Raw genomic sequence first — 19,728 nt, 5'->3', positions numbered from 1 at the left:
ACCACATTAGCACAAAATACTTGTGGACATTTTTTTAAGAAGAAGGAAAACAAAAAAGAAATTGGCTATGTCTGATGATTTTTGATGAAGGTCAATAAACATCTAGGGAGTTCTTGTTCAAGTCCCTAATGTTGGGAAATGACAGAACAGGAAACCAAGTGAGTCCTAATCCCAAAATATGTTATTCTGCCCCAAAAGCAGATGAGTCAGTTTATCCTTGGCTTCCTTGAAGCTTCGTGTTTTCTTGTTCAACTCATGCAGAGTATTTGGGAAGGACATTTCATCCAGTGCAGGCCACTGTTTTCATCGCTGAACATGCTGTTTCTTTTATGCATCTCTTCTCTTCAGGAGAGTACATGTGGGGTAATACATTGAAGAATTATCCTAAGGTGTGGCTTTGAACTGTTGCCCACACACAGGCTTGTGTTTTGAATGTGTGTCCCTAATGGGGAGGTATGAGAATCACCATGAAGGGGGGGACTATCTAAAAGAGGTAGTTCACCAAGGAATAACAGACCATGATAAATGAAGACCACATGAGACCAGGAAGAAGCAAAGTGCTGGAGAGGTCCCCAGAAATCCACAATGATACATCCACTGTAGACTACTGGCAATGGTGGAGAGAAAGCCTGATCTGACCTAGTCTGGTGATCAGATAGCCAAACTCCCTAACTGTTGGAAGTGGATGCAGAGATCCTCGGCCAGGCCCCAAGTGGAGCTCCAGGAGTCCAATTGTTGAGAAAGAGGAGAGACTGTAAGAGTGTGAATTGTTGAGACCAAGATTGGAAAAGCACAGGGACAAATAGCCAAACTAATGGAAACACATGAATTATGAACCAAAAGCTGTGGAGCCCCCAACTGGATCAGGCCTTCTGGATAAGTGAGACAATTGAATAGCTTGAACTGTTTAGGAGGCAGCTAGGCAGTGGGACCCGGATCTATCCTTAAGTGCATGAGCTGGCTGTTTGGAACCTTGAGCTTACACAGGGACACTTTGCTCAGCCTGGAAGGAGGGGACTGGACCTGCCTGTACTGAATCTACCAGGTTGAAATGAATCCCCAGGGGACTCTTGGCCCTGTAGGAGATGGGAATGCAGGGGAGGAGCTGGGGGGAAGGTGGAGGAAGGGGCGGGATGGGTGAGGACAGGGGAACCCATGGCTGATGTGTAAAATTAAAACACAAATATAATAAATTAAAAAAAGGAGAAAAAAATAGTTCACTAGTGTAGGGCCTTTGAAGGCTATACCCAGTCCTTGGTTTCTGCTTGCCTCTCTGCTTCCTTGTCTGCCATGGGACTGTGCTACCTCCTCCTATCTCCATGAAATGAGGGGCTTGATGTCATACCTTTCATGCCATGATAGACTTAAATTTACTGAAACTCAGTGCAAAAACAAACACCACCACCCTCAGATGGTTTCTATCAGATATTGGGTCAGTTAGGCAAAATAATCGAAACAAATTCCTTTGGTGACTTCAAATATAGGAAGAATGCTTCTGGATACTTCCAACCCACATTTATTCCGGGTGTGATTGGTTCAATGGTTTCATTTTGGCCTTAACCACTTGAGCTTTGTTGAAATGCTGAGATTTTTGATTCTTTGTAAGTTTATTTTAATGGAAGCTTAAAGATATGGATATATACATATGTATGAATACATTTCACCAGTTTTTCCAATGTGCTGGTGTATAAACTATTCACTGGATGTACTGCTTGAAGATTTTATCTCCTTCTTTGAACTGTAGACAGCATAAATGACATACTTCACAAGCACATTGAGCCATTACTTCATTTCCTTTGTAAATGGACCCATTTTATTGTCTGACTGAACACACAATGGCCTTGTTCTTATTTAAGCTCTCCTCTCTCTACGCTCAACAATAATAGTTAGCCTCCTTAGGAGGAATTCTTTTGAAAGAAGTAGAGTATCTTGCTTTTATATTTTGCTTTAATCTCTTTATCTGTTTGTTTTGTAATAAAAGGTATTTTTGGTTATTCAGTACCATATGGTCTGCCCTGGGAACACACATCCAAGTAACATTATAAAGAATGAACAAGTTTTGTTTACTTATTTATGGGAATAAATATATTGCATGTAACAATAATTAATAAAAGAAATGAGGCCATGAAATATAAAAAGATAAAGGATGGTTGTATGGGAGGGTTTGTGGGGAGGAAAGGGAAAGGGAAAATGAAGTAATTATAACCTAAAAAAATAAAAAGAATTTTTTAAACCCTCGAACCCAGATATGCCAGAAAAGTGCAATATTCAAGTTCTTCAGGAGTTCTCTCAGATGTTGAGATGCACGAACATCTCATCCAATGATCCTGTGGACCACACACATGTTAGCCTTGTAGCAGGGAAGATTATTTTATGACACTGCTAAAGTAGAAATAGACAAAAAACAAGTCTCTTCCAAAGTGGGGTTCTAGAATAGAAGGGGTGTTATTAAACTGAGATAGTGATTTTGGTTTTGCTCTTTTCTTCAATTTCAAGCAAGATAAAACAATTGATGATGATTGTGGTGGTATTGCATTCCCCGAAATATTGTGCACACTAATAAACTTATCTGGGGTCAGAGAACAGAAAAGGCACAATATTAATCATAGAAGATAGGCAGTGGTAGCACACACCTTTAATGCTAGCATTCCAGAGGCAGAGATCTACCCGGATCTCTGTGTGTTCAAGGATACAGCCAAGCATGGTGGCTCATGCCTTTAATTCCAGAAAGTGAGCCTTTAATCTCAGGGAGTGATGGCAGAAAGCAGAAAGGTATATAAGGTGTGAAGACTAGAAACTAGAAGCTTTTAGCTGGTTAAGCTTTTAGGCCTTTGAGCAGCACAGTTCAACTGAGAGGCTTCCAGTCTGAGGAAACAGGATCACCTGAGGAATTGGCAAGGTGAGGAAGCTGTGGCTTGTTCTGCTTCTCTGATCTTCCAGCATTCACCCCAAAACCTGGGTTCAGGTTTGTTTTTATTAATAAGACCATTTAAGATTTGTACTACAGATGATGATGATGATGATGATGATGATGATGATGATGATGAATTGCCATTCACTCCTCAGAAAAGATTATTATGCTACCTGAGGTTGATTAATTAAGGAAACAAACACATGTTGAAAGTCTGTAAGGTCTGTCATTTAGTCAATGAGTGTGGATGATAGTTCTTACACCCTGCAGAAAGTCTGCCTAGCATATACAGGAATTTAAAGTGCTTAAAAGTATTTCACAAACTATTGTAATACTGTTGAGGACTCTGGGTATAAGAAGATAGGAACAGAAGAGATAATTTTTTTCTTTATAGTTCTCATAGATGTCATAGATAATGGTCATCAGAGGTATATTCTCCAACCCCTTTGAAAGTGCTTGGCACCAACTTATTTTTTTTAGTATCTAGAACAGAACATTTTAGTCTTAAACATTTTTGTTCTTCATTACGCTTGTGATTCTTTTTAAAACTCTCCTTTGAGGATCAAGTCTGAGATAAACTTTGAGCTAAAATGTAATGCAATGAGCACATTAAGACACAGCCACTCAACTACAGTAATGGACTTTCTTTTAACTCTTCCTTATCTATTGAAATGGGATTCAAACTGTTTTGTTGAATTACACTATTGGACAGTCTAAACATTGATGTCTGTTACTGATAGTGATACATTTGTTGGTCACTTGAACTACTTCACAAGAATCCCAATGCTTCACCCTCATAAAATGCCAGCAACATAAGTGCTATAATTGCCTCTCATTTGGAAAGGAGGAACCAAGAACATGAAGTTTCTAACTGGCTTCCATGGCATCACAGTGCCCAGCCAGGGATAAAAACTTGTCTCTTAACTGTTGTTTCTCTTGGAAAATGTGATCACCCAAATAGAAAGTCAGCACAAAGGAAAATTTTTCAGTATGAGAAAAAAATAAGGGAGCTAATTACACTAGCCTAAATGAAGATCTTATCTTTATTAACCTTGCTGAGTCCCAGATTCTGGAATTTCTCTTTTGTCATTCTTCCTGTCTGCTTACCTTTCTTCCTTCCTCCTTTTTTCTTTTCTTCCATATTCTCTCCTTCCTTCCTTCCTTCCTTCTTCTTCTTCTTCTTCTTTTCTTCTTCTTCTTCTTCTTCTTCTTCTTCTTCTTCTTCTTCTTCTTCTTCTTCTTTTCTCTCTCTCTCTCTCTCTCTCTCTCTCTCTCTCTCTCTCTCTCTCTCTCACATTTCTGTGAGGATTTATCCAAAGTCATTTTCATTTTGTATTTTGTGGCACTTGGAAAATAAGATGATTTTGAGCAGAGTCTAAATACATGCTGCTTCTGTTTTGTTCTCTGTCTCTCCTTTTTCCTTGGCTCAAATATGTTTTACATTCCTCAGCTTCCTTTGCACACCCTTAGGGTGTGGCCCTTTGCTTTTTCTACCATGTAGCCCATATTTTTGTCAATGGTTAGGAAAGTGCATTTTCTAGGAAAAGACAAGTAAGAGAGACAGTGCCCTTCCTACTTTCTTTTTATCTTCCAATTCTATGTCAGTCTGGGGAATAACACATTAGGAATGGGCAGAACCACAGAAGGGAATAATATGGTTCCTTGATGACAGCGTTGGATAGAAGCATGTCAGCTACTGAAACATACTGGACTGTAACATGAGCTATGAATGTTATTAAACCACTGAGCCACCAGGAGGTTAAGGGTCAAGCAGTTAAGTTCTGTATTTCCTTACTTCTTATTTTGTGCATATTTGTATGTTTGAGGTAGTTATATGTGCATATCTGAATAGGTGTGTGAAGACTTTAGTGTGTGTGTGTGTGTGTGTGTGTGTGTGTGTGTGTGTGTGTGCCAAAGATCAGTGTTGGGTATCTTCTTCAAATGCTATCCATTTCTTTCACTGAACCTGGAGCTGGACAGTTGGAATCAGGGCGCTTCGGGAATTGGCCTGTATCTGCCTTCCCACTACTGGGATTGAATACATACAGCACTGTACCTGGAATTTCAAGTAGGTGCTAGGTCTTCTGACTTAGGTCGTCATGCTCATGTAGCTAGGCCAAGTTCACTAGGCTTTCCTTCTTACTGTGTGCTCCCTAGATCTCCTAACCCCACATACAAGGTGCATCCAGCTGAATTTAAAATGAGTGTTCCAAGGGGAGCTTCAGTGTGGGAAGCTCTTTTATAATCAATTGCTCTGGCATGTGTAAGGGCATCTGAGTGGCCAAGGTTCATACCCTGAGCCCATATCCATGAGAAAAAGATGGTAATTTTGAGGATATAAATTATATTCTCTGAGATAAGTCCAGTTTTTACTATTAGATAAAATGTGGTAAAGACTTGGAACAAGATATATCAATGAATGCCTAAATACATAACTGTTAAAATAGTTAATGCAGGTATTTTAATTGTTCATGCCTCCTCCTTCCCATTTATTCCCCTTTTAACAGGAGTCACACAGTCGAGGAAGGAGAGGGTGGCTCATTTTCAGAGTGTGTATTCCAGTGAAGATGGAAAAGGAAGAGAGATAGGACGAGGATGCTATAGAGCAGAGGCAGAGTTAGAATGAGAGCACTGGAGATTGAGAAGGAGTACAGAGGGAGGGAGTAAAGAAGGGAAAAAGAAAGCAGAGGAGGAACTGAGGGAAGAAGGCAAGAGAAGGAAGGAAAAATAAAAAGTTAGAAAGAAAACAGAGAGAAGCCAACCAAAAGCCAACTGTGAGACTTCAAGTCAATTTTTAACCTACAGGAATTTTATTTTACATAGGATTGACTCAACTTTAAGTGTCTATTATCAAAAATAACAGAGTTCAGGAGAAAAAAAAAACCCTAATAGTCTCAAGACCTTGTAAAATGGCCCTCTGGGAGCCAGGAGACACTCTGGTGGGTTCATTTGTCTTTTAATCCTCTGGCATTTTTGAAAGTTATTTATGTATTCTTTGAAAATTTTTGTCAAGTTCAGCTGTGGTTCCACATGAGCTTTTTGTACCTCACACTAGCCAGTTTCTTTCTGTTAGCATTTCTACATTCCTTGGGCTCCACAGTACCATTCTCTAAATCAAAAGACATCTTCTACTAAGGTTATAGATAGCTGTAACAGTTACATATTTAATTGTGCATGTCAGGTAGAAGTGTGCCTGAGCTAATGACAAAAATGGGATGGAAATTATGGAGCTAATTATAAACAGGTATAAAGTAACATACAACCCATTAATAGTAATTAGTTCTGTGGACTCCCAAGTTAGAACTCTTTCAAGTATGATTTGACAGGAACCTGAACCATTTGGACCCAAACTAGCAAGGTCATCAAGGATCCAGTGATCTTTGTGTGTAGATTTATGGGTATCCTTAGAGGATGCTTTTGAACTTGGTCGGTAGTATCAGCAGGGACAGCTCAACTACCTCTTCTTTTTTGACTCATCTTCATCCTCAGGAGAATTTGGTGCCCCATCCATCTGAAGGGCTAGGGAGCCTGGTTTCATTCCTAACACAGGCTGGCAAGGTTTTACATAGATGCAAAGAAGGTTCTGAGAGGAGAACAAGGCAATCAGTAAAGCAAGATGTTGGCTATGTACAAGAGCATATGGAGAACCACTAACAAACGTTAACTCCCTAAGCTGCTAACCAGGCAGGAACTATTTCTGCTGATCTTTTGTTCACATTTTCAAAAGTTAGAAGTAGCAAATCTGTTGGAATCCTGGGATGCTTTAGCTAATAATAAAACTAGGGAGTTTCCAACAGAGCCTTGTATGGGTAGGAGAGGGGAAAGGGAAGAGTTGAAGATGAACCTTTGTCTTTTCTTGGACTTAGGTCAATTTTTTTATTTGGGAAGTAGGTGTACATTATAATTTCCTCCTTTCCAGTATAATTTGGGAGTTGGGAAGTCAAGATGTGGAAAGAAATGGCATCCCTAAAGTAAAACACATTGAGTAAAGTTGCAGTGTCTTTCCCAGACCCTCATAGAGCAGTAGCCTGGAGGTGTCTTTAAGAAATGCATACACTAGGGAGATATGTGGCTGTCCATCGAGCATCCTAAGTAAGAGAGGCTGTATAGATTTTGTACTGACCACCTAAGCAATTTAGGGCCAGCACATTGATTAGGCAGCTCCTTTTCCCATTTCTTAATCATCTCTGGGTGAATAGCCAGTCGGTGATCATCAGCTTTGTTTGGACCATCTTGAGCTTCTTCTTTAGTAGGAATAATCCCATAGATATCTACACTACTATTCACTGGTGTTTAAAAGTACATCGTTGGGACTGGATTTGTGAAGGAGAAAGAAAGGGGGAAAGAAACTTCAAAAGTTTCAGATTACTGTGGGCTGGAAATTCCTGGTTTTCCATGTATTTCCAGTAAGGCTTGATTTTTTAGACAATTCTTGGAAAATAAAGGGAAAAAAGAGAATTTGGATAACTCATAAAAACAAGTAATATGTGCATAATTGTGTGAGAAAAATAAAAACAACATTTTACACTTGGTCAGCATAAAAAATGTGACTTGCTGGTTTTCTTTACAGATAACACCTGTATGTCTTGAGTAATACATGAGTGCATTTTTCATGCAAAGATTTTTATACAGTATAAAATTCCTGTGTATATATAAATAAAAATCTCACTTTTCTAAAAATGTATTGTTTTAATGTTAAGTAAAACCAACTTGAAGACACATGTGATCAATCACAACAGGAAGATTGTCATGTATCTTATTCAGATAGCAGAGAAAATGAATTTGGGTTCTATCAGGCATGAAGTAAATTCTTTGCTTAGGAAAAAAAAACATTTCACCATACCACGTCTCAAGAATATTGTCTTTGCAAGGGAGAAAGAGTAGGTTATGGAAGCTCTTTCATTTGTCTGAGCTCTGAGCAGACCTTATATCAGTCATCAGTGCAGTCTAGAGAGGACTGTGGGTTGCAGTGAGTGCATCTATACATCTGCGCATAGTAACATGTATTAACTATGTTTGCTGCTTGTGAAATGCTAAGACTACATTAGTCATCAGATTCATGTCTACATTGTGGAATATAAGAGACAGCATGGGTGGGATGTGAAGAAAGGGACATTATTTGGCAGCAGAGTCTCTGAAAACCCTCTACAGACTCTGGGTTTGTGTCAAAGCTAGAATAGAATAGCATATATCCTCATTACCTTACTGCCATAACTTTGGTTTTGAACAGCGACTTCTAAGAGCTAGAATGTTGCAAACCAAAGAGAAACAGGAGGAAGAGGCTCACTTGACATCATTTAAAAATGGGCCATGCAGAAAGACATTTTCATTCCCAGCATCTGTGCTCAACGCATCTGTGCTCCCTATACCAAGAGAGAGGGTTCCAATTGCAGCAAGGCCTGGGGTAGAAGTCTTGATGTGGGAAAGCAAAACAGACTGGAGAGGCTGTGATTCTTCCATGTGGGAGGTAAAAAACAGGTGTTTGGCTACAGGGGAATATTTTACTGTTGGGTATTTCCTCACTCTTACCATTAAAACCATAGTTTGGGGTAGAGGTGAGGATTTGACACTTTAACAAATGGAAATTTGAGAAAATACTACTTACCCGGGCTCCAAAATCCTGTGGAGTGCAGCCACGCTGGAAGCACAGTGTGGAACACCTGTAGATATTGCTCTTTCTTCCCCTCTGTATTTGTATTTTCCAGGTTGGAGTCCAAGTACCTATTGATCTCCTTGGCTCCTTCTTTGAGCCTGTGAATTCCTTGCAAACATCAATGGTGCCTTGTTCACCTTCATAAGTCCCTGGAGAGTCTCACAAAGCCCCTTACACCTTGAGGTGTCTTTTCTTAAGCTGTGTAGGTTTTTAAGAGGTGTTGTGGATTGAACATAATTAAGAGTTAGGAGATTTCAGTTTGGGGAGACCCAGTCGCTAGTAGGCATTTTATCCACAGGCAAGTCATTTTAGCTTGTAGGCCTCAGCTTGTGACTAACTGGTACTTAGTAGATGCCTTACATAATCCCCATGGTAAATTTCAACTTGTAGTATTCTACAGTAGAAAAATCTTTCTCTGGGAAAAATGTGCAGTTTATATATCAGTGACTTGGGATCACCCATTCAATAATGTAACAAAAAATTCTCATCACTTATGCACAAAAATAGCTGTCCAATCAGTAAAGTCATAAATGGCTTTATCTAAACACAGTGGACAGTATATTATGCCTTCCTATTGTACAACTAAAGACTGCTACTTTCACCTAGTGAAAATTTCTTCTGCGAATTAACAATGGTTAATTTCTGTTATGGAACATCGCAGCTAATGCTGGTTCCCTGTGCCGTATCTTTGTTTCAAATAGTAACAAATTAACTTTCTACAGTGTATAAGTACCTTCCATGGAAAATAAAAATATGCCCATTAAAATACCCCTTCAATAAGAATTTACTCATTTTATCTCAAGCTCTATCTGCCTCCTTTCACTGTGACAAGCACTTCCAATAAATATTTACTATTTGATGCTCACTTTTTGAAAGAGATCTACTCTTAACATACTTCCAAAGATTTGGTTAATTTGTCTGCATTCTAGTGTCATTCATTTATCAGAGCTGAAAGTATGACATTCAGATTCAGGCATCCTCTTAGAAGAGTAATGTTTTTGTGAGATGTCTAAAGACTTCAGTGAGGACAAAGTCAGTAGGAAGTGATGCCTAGCATCACCTGAAGTGACTTTCTTTTAAATGATCCTTTTTTTTTTTTTAACTTGGAGCTGAGGATCGAACCCAGGGCTTTCTGCTTGCTAGGCAAGCGCTCTACTACTGAGTAAAATCCCCAACCCCTTAAATGATCCTTTGAAGCACAGATAATGAGCCAGTTAAATGTTTCAAATAAAAGTCATTTTGGAGACTGTGCTTGATGCCAAATACTGGACTTTTTTTTTTTTTTTTTCTGAAAGTGGTATAAAAGGTGTGTGTCTTAGTTACTTTTTAATTATTGTGACAAAACACCATGATGAGGACAAAATGAAAAATTAATTTAATTAAAAATAATTTCATTGGGCTTACAATTTCAGAGGTTTACAGTCCATGATGGGAGGAACAGCTGAGAGCTTACATCTTGATTCCAAAGTTGGAAGCAGAGAGAGAACACTGCGAAACTTCAGAACTGACCCCCAGTGATGCACCTCCTCTAACAAGGCCACACCTCCTAATCCTTCCCAAACAGTTCCAGCAACTGGGGACCAAACATGTGACTTTATGGAGGCCTTCTCATTCTGACCTCTTCTGCTTCCACAAGCACAGGCAATCTCCCCTGGAGAGACTGGTCATTAGAAAGATGAAGGTTAGTGGGAAATGGAAAAGGTTTCTGGACCTCCATTCTTTGCCTTTAATGCCTGCACATTGCATGGTAGTGATAACTATAGAACAAACAAAAACAAAAACAAAAACAAAAAAACCCATAGCATTTGGGAAGTGCAAATGCTTTCAGCAGCAGCCTCCTTCTAGATCCTAATATATTTCAGGATCCATCAAGGCTGCTAAGTGTTCCTGGCATCTCCAAAATCCTCTGCTTTCAGTGATGGTTAGTACTGACAGGGTCTAACATCACCTGGAGACAACCCTCTGTACATGCTTGTAGAAGTCTTGCTAGATTCACTGGATGCCGAAGAATGTCTACCCTGAAAGTAGGCAGCACTGTTACGATTCTGGACTGCAAACAAAGGGGAAACCGAGATGAGCTCCAGTATTCGTCTAATTCTGCCTCCTGACTGATGGCAGTCTGACCAGCTGCCTCATGCTCTCGCTACCGCCATGCCTTCCTATCAGCATGGACTGTGTCCCCTCATACTAGGAGCCAAAATAAATCTCTCCTCTCTGTAGGTGCTTCTTGTTAGTCACTTAGTCTCAGCAGTGAGAGAAGCTAGTAAGGCAATTTCTGAGTGAGAACCAGATATCAGGACTGGATTTCCTTGCCTACCAGAGGACTCCACGGGGTCATAGCACACACAAGGGTGATGGACATCACAGCTTGATAGTTCTTTTGTTTTATTTTTAATAAATTTTTAAATTAGAGTGTAATTACATCATTTCCCCCTTCCCTTTTCTCTCTCCAACTCCTCCCAACGCATACTCCCCACCCCCAAAGCACCTTGTTCTCTCTCAAATTCATGTTCTCTTTAACTACTGTTTTGCCTTCCCTGGTCTTGGGCCTCAAGGTACCTTCCCTGAGAATGGATACTTTAGGGGAAATGTGTAAGTATCCCATCTATCCTCTGAAACAGTGGAATTAAAAAGGATGGAAATGTGTAAATTATATGAAGTGTATGCAGGGACTAACAGTGGACCTGCTACCTATCAGCTTGATGTGAGAAAGTCACTGGGTTTTCTTTTTGCCTTCTTAGAATTGATAATTAGGGGAAACAAAGGATGGAGAAACTGAGTAGCAGGGACCATGCCACCTGCCTACTAATGATCACCAACTTTCCTCCCCTAAAACATTCTTTCACCCTAATAGGAGCTTTTGAAAACGGGCGGGGGAGGGGGAGCTGGAGCGGAGCGGCTGATTTAGGAGAGGCGTACATAGTAAGTAAACAAAGGCGTGTTTGCCATTTAATTACCCTGTAAGAAGTACGCGGGGAAAAGTGTGAGCACAAAATTTCAAAGTCTGAGAGGAGGATGCAGAATTGCCTTCAACAGTTAACTCTTTCCCACCCTGACATTCTACAGCCCCCAAAGTTCCAGTGGCTGGAATAACTGACAAGTTGTGGGCACTGACCAACAATGCGCTGGAGAAAGCTGAGAGCACCGCCATTTATACACAAAGCCAAGGACTTCCCAGGCCGCAGCCGGCCCTGTCGGGGTCACCGCAGCGCAGCGCCGCTTGCCCAGAGACGCGCCAGGAAGCACCCGCGGCTACCCCGCTGGCTGCTCAGCTGGTGGCCGGAGAGAAGTTAGTCACCCACAGCCCGAAGTCAGCAAGTGTTGGAGCTTGCACAAACTAGATGAGAAGGTTGGAAATCAGCTACCGAGACCGGCCGGAGGGAGCCAGGGAAAAGAGAGCAGGACTTGGGAATGCACCGGCGGCTGGAAGCCCTAGCCAGTGGATGGAGTTGCCAGGTCTGCAAGGCCAGAGCGCACCGGCTCGCAAAAGGAGGCAAGAACTTCATACCCCACAGCAAGGGGAAGGAGGCAGGGAGAAACTTTTAAAACAGCAAAACACCCCTTCGGGAGATGAGGTAAGCCGAGGTTAGCCAACCCCGATTGGTTGTGAAATATCACACGGACCCGGAGTTGCTGCGGCTTTAAATGAGGCCAAGGAAATTTCCTGTTTTCCTGCCCAAATACTTTTTTTTTTCCCTCTCTCTACCTAGCTTCCTCCTTTGTCCCTCCTTCCACCTTGCCAGGTCCTGATCTCTTCCTCCTTCCCGGTCTCCGTTTCCTCCATCACCCTCCTCCTCCTCTCCCTGCGCCCTCCCCCATCGGATTAGGCGCGGACCGGGAAGGGTGGGAGTGGTGGGGGGAAGCTCTCCCTTTAAGAGGCAGCGTGCAGTGACGAATTGTTGAAATTGCCATTGCAGGATGGCACGCCGCTATAAATTCATTGTCCCACCTCCTCGCATCTTCACAGTGCTGGAGCCGCTCTCTGCGCCCGCAGCAGCCGACTGGGGATGACCGCGGGCGGGAGGTCGCGGTAGCAGAAGGGTCCGGGACGCCGCGCCTCGCTGGCTCGCCGCAGGCCGCCTTCTGCCTTTTGATTTTAAACATTTTAGGGATTTTTTTTTTTTCTTTTCCGTCTCTTTTCCTCCAGCCTTCGGGTTCCAGCAGAGCCGAGGAAGCCCATGGAATAAGAAAGGAAGTGGGTCGGAGCTTGGAAGCTCCGCAGCCGGCGAGCCCTAGGCTTGGAGGGGGCGGGAGTCAACGCGCACCAGTTGCGGGCGGGGAGCGCGGCCACCCTCTTTACTCTCTTTTCTCATTTGTTTTGATGGTTTGTGCAACGATCTTGTCTGCATTGGGCTTCTCTCCTTTTTCATATTTGGTAGCTCTCCACCGCCTGGCTTTTGCTTTTTTGCTCCTCCTCCCCTCCCCCGTTTTATTTTTCTCTCTCCGTCTCTTGGAGCACAATTCCAAACATTTTCCTCACCAACAAAGAAAAAGTTCGCACGCTGGCACCGCGGCCAGGACAGGCTGGCGGTCTGCTGCGGGTTTCCCCTACCCTCCTCCCCTAGACACTTGACTCAACCTTGCAAGCAAGTGTGTAGAGAGTGTGTGGGTAGGTGGGTGGGAGGGTGAGTCCCCCACCCCCGCCCCTGAAACTTCCATAGCAAATAGCAAACATCCAGCTAGACTCAATCGCGCAGCCCCTCCCGGCGGGCAGCGCACTATGCGGCTCGAGTGGGCGTCCCTGCTGCTGCTGCTGTGCGCGTCCTGCCTGTCCCTGACCGCTGACAGCCCCACCAGGGCACCTGCCCAGGATAAAACAAGGCAGCCTCGAGCTGCTGCAGCGGCCACCCAGCCCGGCCAGCGGCAGGGGGAGGAGACGCAGGAGCTGGAGCGTCCGAACCTCCTGGCCAGGCAGCGCAGGAGCAGCGGGCTGGTGCAGAATATAGACCAGCTCTACTCAGGAGGTGGCAAGGTGGGCTACCTTGTCTACTTGGGCGGCCGGAGGTTCCTGCTGGATCTGGAAAGGGATGACTCAGTGGCCACTGCTGGTGGCATCCTTACTGCAGGAGGCGGGCTGAGTGCATCACCTAGCCACCGGGGTCACTGCTTCTACCGGGGCACCGTGGATGGCAGCCCGAGATCCCTAGCTGTCTTTGACCTCTGTGGGGGTCTCGACGGCTTCTTCGCGGTCAAGCACTCGCGCTACACTCTGAAGCCGCTCCTGCGTGAGTCCTGGGCAGAGGCAGAGGCCGGACGAGTGTACGGGGATGGCTCTTCGCGCGTCCTGCACATCTACACCCGCGAGGGTTTCAGCTTCGAAGCCCTGCCGCCACGCGCCAGCTGTGAGACTCCCGCGTCCCCACCTAGGCCTCAAGAGCGCCCCTCGGTGCACAGTAGTTCCAGGCGACGCGCATCTCTGGCCCCTCAGCTCCTGGACCAGTCAGCCTTCTCACCAGCTGGGGACGCAGGACCTCAGACCTGGTGGAGGCGGAGACGCCGCTCCATCTCTAGGGCCCGCCAGGTGGAGCTCCTTTTGGTGGCTGACTCCTCCATGGCAAGGATGTATGGCCGGGGCCTGCAGCATTACCTGCTGACCCTAGCCTCCATTGCCAACCGGCTGTACAGTCACGCTAGCATCGAGAACCACATCCGCCTGGCTGTGGTGAAGGTGGTGGTGCTGGCTGACAAGGAGAAGAGTCTGGAGGTGAGCAAGAATGCGGCCACGACCCTCAAGAACTTTTGCAAATGGCAGCACCAACACAACCAGCTAGGTGATGACCACGAGGAGCACTATGATGCAGCCATCCTCTTCACCCGAGAGGTAAGTGCAGCCGGTGGGGACCCCGGTCTGGGATAGGAGGCAGGCGGAAGGGGTAGACTTGCTGGTGGCTCCGCTTCTACCACAAACCACCTGCCACTCACTCTAGATTTGTTTAACTGCATCTTGCAGGAAACTCAGTCTCCAGCTCCACTCAGGTGTTTCAATTAGCCTCTGCAGAAAGTCCTGCTTTAGGTGAGGAGACCTGCTTAGGAGATCAACATTCAACAATGCTAGATGCCATCCAGTCAGACAGAAGAGTATGGTGTTTGCACACGACTAAGTAGACATGCTTGTGCTTGAGGAAGGTGAACAGTTAATTGGGAAAAGGGAAAAGTAAAATTGCCTTTGAAATCGTGTTTTCTACTTCCCAGCCAAGACAGAAAAACTGCTTTGTCCAACTTAATGGGAAGGACTTGAAAGTTGGCAGTTGCTTTTATCTGATCGATGACCTCCCTTGTAAATGTCCTTATGCGAACCCTTCTGCGACATGAGCCCTTTCCAAAGGGCTCCTTTTCTAATGGGGCTTCCAAATGGGCTTCTGACGTGTCCACCTTGGAATCTGAGTTGCTGAGAAGGAAGGAATGTGGGAGGGCCAGGAGGATGCAGAAGCCCAATCAGCTGAGAGGACAACCCTTGAAGGAGGCTTTCTGCTAGCACATCACAAACACCACCCTCCAACCCAGCTGCCAAACACGGGTCAAATCCAGTTGGAAGGTTTGAGTTTTGGACGAATGTTTCTGAAGGTCTGGGCAGAGCTTCAGGATGTGGGGAAAGGATGTTTTCCAAGGACTTCCCCACGTTAAAGAAGATGGTTACAGAGAAGGGAAGAGATGGGCCATTAGAAACCCAGACATTCTGGGAGGAACAGATCTATTTACACAGTTACCAGACCACCAAGTTAGCGTGACGTTTCAGACAAAAAGTAGGGCCTGGCTGGTAGTTGTGAGCCCCGGTGTCCAAATCCACAAAAACTGTCTTGGTTGACAATATCCCCCTGCATTGCCCTTATCTTATCTCCTCCCATTCCTGTTGACTCCTTTCTTCCCAACTAGACCCCTTCTACTGTGTGTGTGTGTGTGTGTGTGTGTGTGTGTGTGTGTGTGTGTGTACACGTGTGCTTTCTGCAGATGACCACAATTTCAGTATATGCATGATTGCCATGGCAATCACATGCCCAGAAGCCATCACTTTCAGCACCCCTCACATGCCTGGCTGTTACACTCTGCCCCTCACTCCCAGTGTCACTTGGACCTTGGAGTGTGTGATATACACCCCCCATTCAGAATGATCAGCCAGCTGTCCCTATTCCTAGCAACTTGATGGGTTGTAAGTCTCTGATTTAAGTCTGGCCCATTGCCAAAATAGAGTTCTCTGCCTAACTTGTGCCTCTCATATGCCTGGAAGGGGTTGGTCTTTAAAACTCATTCTAGGTGTATGAGATACACCCAGCATCGATGGAGCAACTATAAACTTATTTTTACTGTGTAAAACTACAAATTATAACAAAAGAGCAAGGACAGAAAGTTCAATGGCACATTACAGAGGCTTTTAGGTACTACAGTTTTGCTACTGAATTTTTCTGTTTTTACTAAGACACCCATGGCATGAAGGAAGAAGCATTAATAAATTCAGAACAGAGAAAAACTTGTGGTTCATGGGGTGGACATAAATGTAGCCCACATGCAAACAAAGACACTAAATTTAGGGAGAAGGAGGTATCACATCCTTGTGTACAATGGAAAAACTTTCATGTCATTAAGAGATATTCCGGAAGCCATCCTTTAATTTCTCTGCCTAGTGTTAGTCTTTGAAATGGTAGAACATTTATTTCGTAGGCTGCCCTGTGAAGTTCTGCTGTAAAACTATCCTTTTCTCACTTGGTTTCCAAGTCCTTTTTTTTTTTTAATAAGCAACTTTCCACGTCTGTGTTTCCTTGAGTTGCTATATCATGAGTGCCTGCCAAGAAGGAGGCTTGGGAGAGTTTGTGGAAGGAGGTTCCCTCAAGAAAGAGGAAAAAATACTTTTGTAGGCAGACCACACCAAAAGGCATAGACTGCCAATCATTGTAATAATTTTCTTTAAGTTTTAATACAAAACTGTAGTTCATAATTCTAAAATTAGCTTGATGACCCCTCACTCTTTGCACCTCGGAACATACTTTTCCCAGTTATTTCCCAGCTAAAAGGAAACCAGTAGGTGATTGCAAATGGTGTCTATTGCTTTTTCTGTGTTGGATTTTTACTTGGGTAATTGAAAATCACTGTTTTCCACTCTGGAAAACACATCACTGTATTTTAACTAGACAAATGCATGATAGATATAAATTCGTTCTTGAAGTTGTTTTTAATTTAAAAGCTCTTAATTGCATTCTAGTTATGAGGAGGTCATGAGCCAGAGCATGTAAGCAGGCGTCAAAAAGAATGACCATTGGGAATTGGTTCTTTCTCTCCACCATGAGGGTCTCAGGAATCAAACTCAGGTTCTCAGGCTCTGTGGCAAGTGTCTGTACCCACTTAAGCCATCCATCTTGCCAGTACTAACTTAACTTTACTAAGAATTGCAAGAAGATTCTTCAAGCTGGTTTGCACATGGGAAATCCTTTAGTGGAGTTCTTTCTGGCCTCCTTGCCAAGCAGAAGCATACTTAAATAAAGCAAATGCCATTTGGCTTGTAGTTGATCTCTGACATATTCATCTAACTTCATGAGAATTGAATCTTTGAAAAGCACTGATAATATAAATACATTGTTCTAATTTAAAGGAAGACTATTAGGTGGTTGGTGAAACTATTTCAATACTGGACAATGCTCATTTGAAAGCATGTAAATCTCTGCCTAATGTCTCAAAAAGTGGAAACCAAGAAGTCTAGAAGTGAGAAGATCAGGGCTCTGTTGTCCAGTAGAAGTCAGGTATTTTCAGGCTGGCCATATGAAAGAAATAACTTTCATAGCTATTTCTTTTCAATGAGAAATACCCGGAGTTGGCACCAGGATTCCATTTTTACAACTCTGTTTTGAATGTAAGATGTGTTGCTTAGCAGCCAGACGCTCAGCCATCAAATTCATGTTTTGATGGGCTCTGAGTTCTGTTCAAATTGTATGTCCAGATGTTTTCTGCTAAATTGCTTGTTTTTCAGGCGTGAAGCAAATGTGTGAGGAAGTGCTTTTCACTCCTGTTTACTAGCCAGTAACACCTTGAACGTTGTGTCTAGCAGTCAGCAGAAGAATGTTAATAATTCAACTATCGAGCTAACACACTTCACTCTCAAGGCCATGCCCTGGTCTTTAGATACGTTCTAATTATAGAAACAGCACCCATTATTTTTCTGGCACAAAGTCACTTCCATTGTGAAAGACATTCCTGTTGGAATTCACACTGCTTCTGCCACCAAACATTAGAAATCCAGTCCTCAGGGTTTTGCTCTTTGCTCCCAGAGTCCTCTCCTCATTTAGACTCTCTCTTTAATTAAACAATGCATTTTAAAGACACTCTTGAGCTAATTTTCTAGACCATCCATCCCTCGTTAGAAACAAGCATCTTCCTGATTAATATCAGAATCAGTTTCTTTCATAATCCTCTCCCTACATATGACCAGCAACAATGAACTCTTTATTACTGCATAGACTAAAAACATAGGCTTGATGATGAACCAGCTAAGAGACTGCAATATAAGGTCCATTAAGTTTCATTCATTACTAAAGCATGCTTTAATAAGCTATTATACTCCACCTCATCCCTCTTTTCCCATGCCTAACCTAGGATGCTTTATCCAGGATTCAAAAAATTTCCCTCTACTATTTGATTCCTTCTTAGGTTGGGCAAGTAATGGACACCAGGAGACAAATACCTTGAGAGAGAGGGTTGCACTCTTTGTCATGATTTTGCTGACTGGACCACCTAATTCAGTCACATATTGGAGTTCAAAACTACTTTAAGCTTACAGTGACCATGGACAAGGAATTACAACTACAGCTCCATCTTAAAAGAGATTTAATAATCCAGAAATGAGTGGTCACAGATAAAGCAACTCTCTACCTTGTCATTTATGAAAAAGGTGTGAGAAATATTTTTGAAAAACTTGAGCTATAAAACAATATACAACAAGACAAAAGGTAGATTGTCTCATAGTGGTCACTTTGCATGTGCACATCTGCTGTGAGGAGACACTCTGTTTGGGAGATGAAAGTAACAAGATGGAAAATGCCTGTGTACCCTCAGCAGGCTTATCAGAAGCAGAGAGAAAGAAATGCATGAATAAATCACTCTTATTATCAGGAAAACTGACGGGCTCTCAGCATGGGTAAACAAACTCTGTGACAGGGAAGAGAAGCAAAACACTGATTCTTCCTGGGTGGCTTTATCCAGATCTCGTTGCAAAAATGTAATTGCCTTGTTTTCAATGGATGGATTGATTTGATTTGGATTCAACTACCTGTTACTGAACATTTCTTAGGTACTATCTGTAGTGTGAATCTTTTTATCCCTAAACAACTGAACAATCAGCCACCATCATGTTGTTTTGTTTTGCAAGTAGAAATATACATTTGAAGAGAAACACAGATAATCTAAGGACGAAGTCCTGTCAGTTGTTCTTCAAGCAGGTGATTAGCTTATCCAAATAATTAACAATTATCATTATGGTCAGAGATATATAGAGGTTTAAAAAATCACCACTTCCTAACAATCTGTTCCAGAAAATACAACATTGATACTGAGTAGGTATACCATTAGAACTTCTGGTAGATGAAGTTGTCAAATGTCACAGGCAGAGATGAGGTTTTAGAATTCAGTTTTGGATAAGGCAGTACTAGCCAGACACATGTCCAGGAGTTAATATAACAGACACACCAAACTTCCATCTGCCTTGTATAGCCAGAGGCATTGTGGAGAGTTGGTGAAATGTACAAAGGTGCTATATGAAGACAGGGAACAGGATGATTGGATGATTATTAAGTAAAGAAAGAAATGACAACTAGATTACTGGAAAAAAAATAATATATTGCAGGTATTGGTTTGCTAGTGCTACAAAAGCAAAATAACAAAGGAGAGACAAATATAACAACAAAGAGAAATCCTTCTTCTGTTCTGGAGACAAGAAAGTTCAAGATCAAAAATCATCCTGGTACACCTTCTGATAAGACATCTCTGGTTCATAGGAATCCATCTTCTTCCTGTGTGTTTACCTTTTCATTCCTCTTTCTCTATGTGTGTCAGAGAGAGGAGGTGTGGGGGGGGAAGAGGATGGAAGGGATGGAAACAGAAAGAAAGGAGATCAGAGGAAAAAGGTATTCTCCAAATACAATCACACTGCAATACTGGGAATTGGGCTAAGGAATTTGGGATG

The 19,728-nt window shown here is 42.8% G+C and overlaps 1 protein-coding gene across 1 annotated transcript in view; it reads left to right on the top strand.

The window, feature by feature from the left end:
- The first annotated feature begins 12,355 nt into the window (after window positions 1-12,355).
- Window positions 12,356-19,728, top strand: part of Adamts5 (ADAM metallopeptidase with thrombospondin type 1 motif 5) — a 48,335-nt gene continuing 40,962 nt past the window's right edge. Inside the window, exon 1 of the mRNA XM_036204020.1 lies at window positions 12,356-14,385. Within this exon, the coding sequence (XP_036059913.1) occupies window positions 13,285-14,385 (1,101 nt within the window). The 5' untranslated portion in view covers window positions 12,356-13,284. The remainder of the gene's footprint in view (window positions 14,386-19,728) is intronic.

The sequence above is a fragment of the Onychomys torridus genome, chromosome 12, assembly GCF_903995425.1.
Source record: "Onychomys torridus chromosome 12, mOncTor1.1, whole genome shotgun sequence".
Lineage (NCBI taxonomy): Eukaryota > Metazoa > Chordata > Mammalia > Rodentia > Cricetidae > Onychomys > Onychomys torridus.
This window is presented reverse-complemented; position numbering and strand designations above follow the sequence as displayed.